The following is a 6,086-nucleotide window of genomic DNA, read 5'->3' as shown; positions in this document are numbered from 1 at the left end:
TCATTAAAGAGACAGGGAGCCTAATTTTTTTCTCTGACAAGTCAGATCAAGAAATCTAGCACTTGAAGTCTCACATCAGAGGCCTGGAGATGAATAATACAGTTGCATTTCCAGTCACAACTCTGAGGCCAGATGGCCACACATTTTATAACTACATGTCTACAAGCAGACATAATTCAAAATATATTAATGAGACATAAAAAGCAATTTTGAAAATCTAGTGGTTCACTTAAACTTTTTACAGTGTAATTTAAGTATTCTGAAATTAATTACATGACTTTAAAGACATAAGGAACATTTTTTTAAAAGAATATTATTATCAAGTCTAAAGCACACAAATCATAATTAATAGTAGCTAGTTGATGTTGACAGCCTGCTGTGTGCAGACACTGTTCCAAGTGCTTTATTTGCATTAATGCATTTAATCCTCATAACAACCATATGAGGTAGGTACTATTTTTATTCTCATTGTAGAGAGGAAAGAGTTAATGCACAGTGGTGTTAAGAAACCTGCTGAAGGTCAAATAGCTCATATATGACACAGCCAATGTTCAAGCTTGGGCAGCCTGATTCCAAAGCCTGTACCCTTCACCACTAGATTTTGTGCAGTTTTAAGCCCCAAAGTCATTAACTAACTTGACAAATTAAGTTAATTTATCTTAAAATTCACAGAGACTTGCTTTCCATTATAGCAAACACTTTTATAGTGCGCGATATGTGTCAGGCACTGTCCTTAGTGCTTTATGCAAATTGGCTCTCCCAACTTGACATTTTGATAGACATTTGAACTGTCAAAAGCTGAAAATTTATAAAAGCACCAGTTGCCATGTATTAATGTAGATATTTCTAAATAAACAATTGGATAGCTTATTCCACCAAAAATCTAGAGTGTTTGTCCTGTTATTAATCATCTGCAACCAACTCTGCTGGCCTAGGTCTCATCAGTTCTTTCTATGTTCTTTTAAACCAAGGGAAAATGCTCCCAAGAGTCTCTTTTTCATTCTCATTTCTGGCCTAACACCAACTAATGATGCTGTTCAGAATAAATGAGAAATGCCTATTAACAATACAACATGCATCCTGAAACTAGTGCTTGTGTATTTAAAGCAATGTTAACAGCAAGTTCAGATACATTTAAACATCTTTTAAATGGCAATTCTTGTGGTTAATAATAATGTTCCATTATTATTTATAAACCCAGGTTAGAGTTCAATTTATATTGCAAATCTCATGCTTCTCCATTCTAACCATTGAGTATGTCCGGTCATTAGTGCTAGAATATTGAAGCCCTGAATCCTCAGGGAAGACTATTGTTTGATTTTTTGCTATAAGAATCTCAAGTGCTTCAGGTATTATATGAGGTAAGATTTTCAGCAGCCCTGGAAGCTCTTCATATCCTGTGGAAAATGATGTTCCTCATCTTCCAATGACGAACCCATTTATAAATATTCATTTTATTATTAAGTATCACAAACAGTTGCCCTTGTGAGTGAGGAATCAGTGTTACCTGTCATTTGCTGTGTCTTCTTCCCTCAGGGAAGAAAGAGAGGTTAGTCACAAAAGTCACCTCAACTATTAGATTTGTCTGAGTTTGAAGAATTTCTTGACATCCAGCAAAAGCACTGATCCAAATCACATGAATATAAATAATATACAATATGTAGAAGTTTTTAGCTCCGTGTGCCACAAATATAATTCATAAACAATGCCCATTAGATACCAGTCTTTAAAGCAATCCAGTCTCGATACTGAGTCACTCTTGTGTAGACCCCAGGTTTTTTGGGAAGAGCGCATGATTGTCCCCAACTTACTATACCAACAAGGTACCAGATGTCATGATTATTATAAACCAGAGGTCCACCAGAATCACCCTGGAGAAAGAACAAAAACATAGTTAAAATTTTTAACTCTAATTTAATTCAGTAGGAAGGTCATTGTAATCATCTCTTCCACAGAAAAATAAGAAATCAATAGATAAAACATACAACCAGACTAGATATCTATTATATAATGTTTCTCTCAATTGTGTTAAAATTTTGTGTTAAACTCTAAAGCGCATTGTTTTTTAGGAAGACTAACATCCACATGAAATAGTTACATTATTTCTGGTTCAGCATTCTTGAATTTTTTTTTGCTGGTTTGATTATATATTTATGCATCATTTGGTAAGCATATATATAAAGTATGAGGTTAGTTTTTGTGCACAGATGAAAATTTTCAATGATTTCTTCTGAATATTGTTACCTTATGTTTTATACACCTATTCTTGGTCTTCTTTTATTCACCTAACTCAAATTTATGTCTGTTTGCTGAATTTTATATAAGCCCCCTGAAATTTCTTTTGGAACATGGAAAATTAACTAAATAAACAGATATAAACGTAGAGGTTAAAAGTGTCATCTCAGTAGTTGAATTGCCAAGTTTCAGGCCCAGCTCTATTAATTACTAATTGTGTAACCTAGGGTAAGAACTTAACCTCTCTGTGCCTCTTCCACATTCTTTATTTTTTTTGTGAACTATTTATTGAGTTTCTACTGTATGTCCCAAGCATTTTGATGGACATTGAGAATATCGTAATGACCAAAAGTGAATGGTCCATATGCCATAGAACTTAAAGTTTAGGTCAAAAAAAAAAAAAAAAAAAAAAAAACAATGTTAAATAAGCCCACCAATTAATGCAAAATTCAACTGTGAGAAGTGCTATAGAAATGTACAGTAGGGTAATTTGACTGGTCAGGAAGGCCAGGAAAGTTTCCTCTGACAAGATGTAATCAAGTTGATATCTAAAGGAAGAAGAGTTAACCATGAAAAGGAAAATGTAGAAAAAAACATGTTCTAGGTAAAGGGAATAGCATGACTGGCACAGTCAAGGGCCTTTAAATAAAAAAGAGACTGAAGAAAAGACAGTAAGGGAGCAAGTGGTATGCGATAGGGATATAAAGGTAGGAAGAGACTAGTCCAAGTGGAGCCCTTTGCATCATTTTGAGAAGTATTATTTTTTCATCTTAAAATAAAAATGAAGGTTATCCACTGAAGTGTTTTAAAGAGGGTGTTGACATTGACATGATCAGATTACATCTGGTTAGAAAACATTCTAGACTAAAGGAGCATAGAGTGAATACAAGGAGATAAGATAGATGGCTAATGTGGCTGAGGCAGTTGAGGAAAGGAGGAAAGATATATAAAGAGAAAGATAGAGAGGGATAGAGATGATCAAGAGACATTTAAGGAGGTAAAACCATTCGATTAGGTCATCAATTAGATAAGGGGTAAGGAGAGAAAGTTGGAATGCTTCAAGTCTTCTGGCTAGTTTAACAGAATAGAAAGGGCATGCTATTCACAGAGAAACAAAACATAGGAAGAAGATCAGGTGAAGAGGGAAATAAGAGCAAAATCAGGTGCAACATTTTAAATGAGATGCTGTTGAAATATCCAAGTGGAGTAGAAAATATGTCTGGAGATTAAAAGGATGGTTGGGGCTAAAAGTATAAATTTGTGAATTTATACTGAAGATAATTATCATCTGCAAAAATGATAATTGAAGCTATAGAAGAGAATTAGATCTTCTAGGGATAAAGTAGAGAGAAAAAAGAGGAACAGACACAGGATAGATCAAAATTTAATGTCTGGGATTAAGAGAATGATCCTGAAAAGGAGATGGAGAAGGAACAGACAGAGATTTATGATGAAAATTATTACAAACCAGGAAAGACAATATTTCAGGCAAGGTAGTAAACATTGTTAAATGCTGCTAAGAGGTTAAAAAAATTAAGATCAAAAATCATTTGTTGGAAGTTATTGAAAAATCACAGGAAATGCTTTTTTCATGAAGTGATAGGGTAGAAACAGTATAGAAGTGGTTTGAGATGTTAGTAGGGGTTGGGAAAATTGAGGCAATGAGTATAAACATTTTTCCAAATATTTGATGGTAAAGAGAAGATAGGGTGCTAACTGGAGGCATTACGGGTCAAACAAGTGTTACTTGTGTTTCCTTTTTTTCTTAACTTGAAAGAGTTGACAAGGCTCAAGGTGTGTGCCTAAAATAGGTGGCTGAGGAGGGGTGAAGATCACTGGAGATTAGAGGATCTAGGAACTAAGAATTCAGCATTCAAATGGGTTAGTGTTAATACTGCAGGGCTTGAGATGAAGAAGAAAACTGTTTTAGTGTCAAAATCATTATAGAATGAGAAGGACAAGAAGGGAGAGACTCGAAGGTAGAGATGAAAAAAGATACATGAGAGATAATGACAGAGCTGAATAAAATGGTCTTCTGAGGAGAGGCTTCTTTGTCTTTTGTTTTCAATTTTGTTTAAGAAAATAACAACAGACTATAAGAGTAATTATATGAACCAGAAATAGGAGCAACAGACATTAATTTTCTAATTTCTAAAACAGATAATTATAATACTGTTTTGATCTCGATAAATAAAATAATGAATAAAAAGTGCGTAGCACTTGGCACATGGTAAACATTCAATATAATAATTTTTGTTTTATAATTATTAAGTAAACTGAGTCCTTGATGAAATGGATGCCATTCTTTTTTGCTTCCAAACGAAATATACGCCAAACTTAGAAATAGCTAATGAAAATTTTCCTTTTAATGTTTTGATCTTGATTTTGGACTTACCTTACATGCGTCTACTTTTCCTTCCATGAATCCTGCACATAACATTCCTGAAGTTATCAGGCCATCATACACATCTTTTCTGTTACATACATCAGTGCTTATGGTTTCCACCCTGGCTTGCCGAAGTTTATTTTGTGTAGGTCCTATTACATACACAAAATAAAATAAAACAACAACAAAAAAATGGATTCTTCAAATATAATTGTAACTAAAACATGGAAGACACATGGAAGACACATAAATAGTATGAGCAAAAGCACAATATTATTTTATTATTTTGTTGCCTGGTTTTATTTTCTGCATCATAAATGTCTACATGCAGGGAACCATAAACATATATGCCCTGGTATTATGTCATATTTGTGGATCTTCAAAAACTATTGGAACCCTTAAAAGTACATGCATGGATATTCCCCCTGCACCCCCCAAAAAAAGTACATGCAATATATGTGTGTGTGTGTGTGTGTGTGTGTGTGTGTATGTGTGTATGTGTACTTTTTTTTTCGTGAACAGGTCCATTACACTGACCTTGTCCAACTGGCACATTTTTTCATATAAGGAAATTGAGGCTTGGAGAAATTGACCAATTTTCCAAAAGCTATTCAAGTAGAACCCAGGCTATGAGCTGCACAGAGCCATTTGTTCTATTCTATGCTGTAGCGTGTTATTTAAGGGTGTCTTAAAGCATGGGAAATGGAACAAATGCCTAATATATGCTAGCAATCTGATGCCAGCACAGAGTAGTGCCAGGAGTTAGGGGGAGACAATACTGCACAATTGAATATGTGAAGGAAAGGAAGTAGTTTAGGGTTCCTGATTAAAACTATCAGTGAGTATCCCTAGGCTAGCGGTAAGGCAAGGGGGCACTAAAGGAGCTTTATAACAACCTCTTACAAACTCAGGTTAGAGATGCATAGAGAATTTGATAAATCTTACATATAATAGAATTAAGTCCAAAAAAAAAGTCAGGTTATGATACATTAGCATTGGTCTCCTAGTTTATTCTGGATATCTTTGGAACTGATGTCTTTTAAACCTCATATTAAGTGAGACAGAAGAAGAAATAAAAATTCTATTAACTAATCAAAATTGAAATTCTCATAACATTTACAAAATACTTTCATGTTTATGATTAGTATAAATGCTAATTAAAACAGAGAAGAATTTAGGCAAAAAATAAAAGACAATCACAAGAAAGATTGTGGTTTGAAGTACATGTTAACCAGGAGTGTTTACATATGGGAAAGGTACGATATGGAATTACTTACTCCCTTGTACTTCCATACCATTTCGAACCTTCTCATAGACCTAAAACTGTTTTTTTTCTTCTATATTAGCCTTTTCCTTTGTCAACACTGCTTCAATTAATTGTGAAATCCTCAAGAATAAGTACCTGATTCCTTTAACTTATATGTTTGATATACAAAGTCTTTCTTCTCAAATTTATTCATTCCCA

General features: G+C 33.9%; 1 protein-coding gene across 1 annotated transcript in view; it reads right to left on the bottom strand.

Annotated features, from left to right (window-relative positions):
* Window positions 1-1,027: 1,027 nt before the first annotated feature.
* TMPRSS11F (transmembrane serine protease 11F) overlaps window positions 1,028-6,086 on the bottom strand; it is a 55,217-nt gene continuing 50,158 nt past the window's right edge. The window contains exons 9-10 of the mRNA XM_016159665.2: window positions 4,631-4,773; window positions 1,028-1,871 (exon numbers count right to left, since the gene is read on the bottom strand). Of these exons, the coding sequence (XP_016015151.1) occupies window positions 1,713-1,871; window positions 4,631-4,773 (302 nt within the window). The 3' untranslated portion in view covers window positions 1,028-1,712. The remainder of the gene's footprint in view (window positions 1,872-4,630; window positions 4,774-6,086) is intronic.

Source organism: Rousettus aegyptiacus, unplaced genomic scaffold (assembly GCF_014176215.1).
Source record: "Rousettus aegyptiacus isolate mRouAeg1 unplaced genomic scaffold, mRouAeg1.p scaffold_m13_p_10, whole genome shotgun sequence".
Classification (NCBI taxonomy): Eukaryota; Metazoa; Chordata; class Mammalia; order Chiroptera; family Pteropodidae; genus Rousettus; species Rousettus aegyptiacus.
This window is presented reverse-complemented; position numbering and strand designations above follow the sequence as displayed.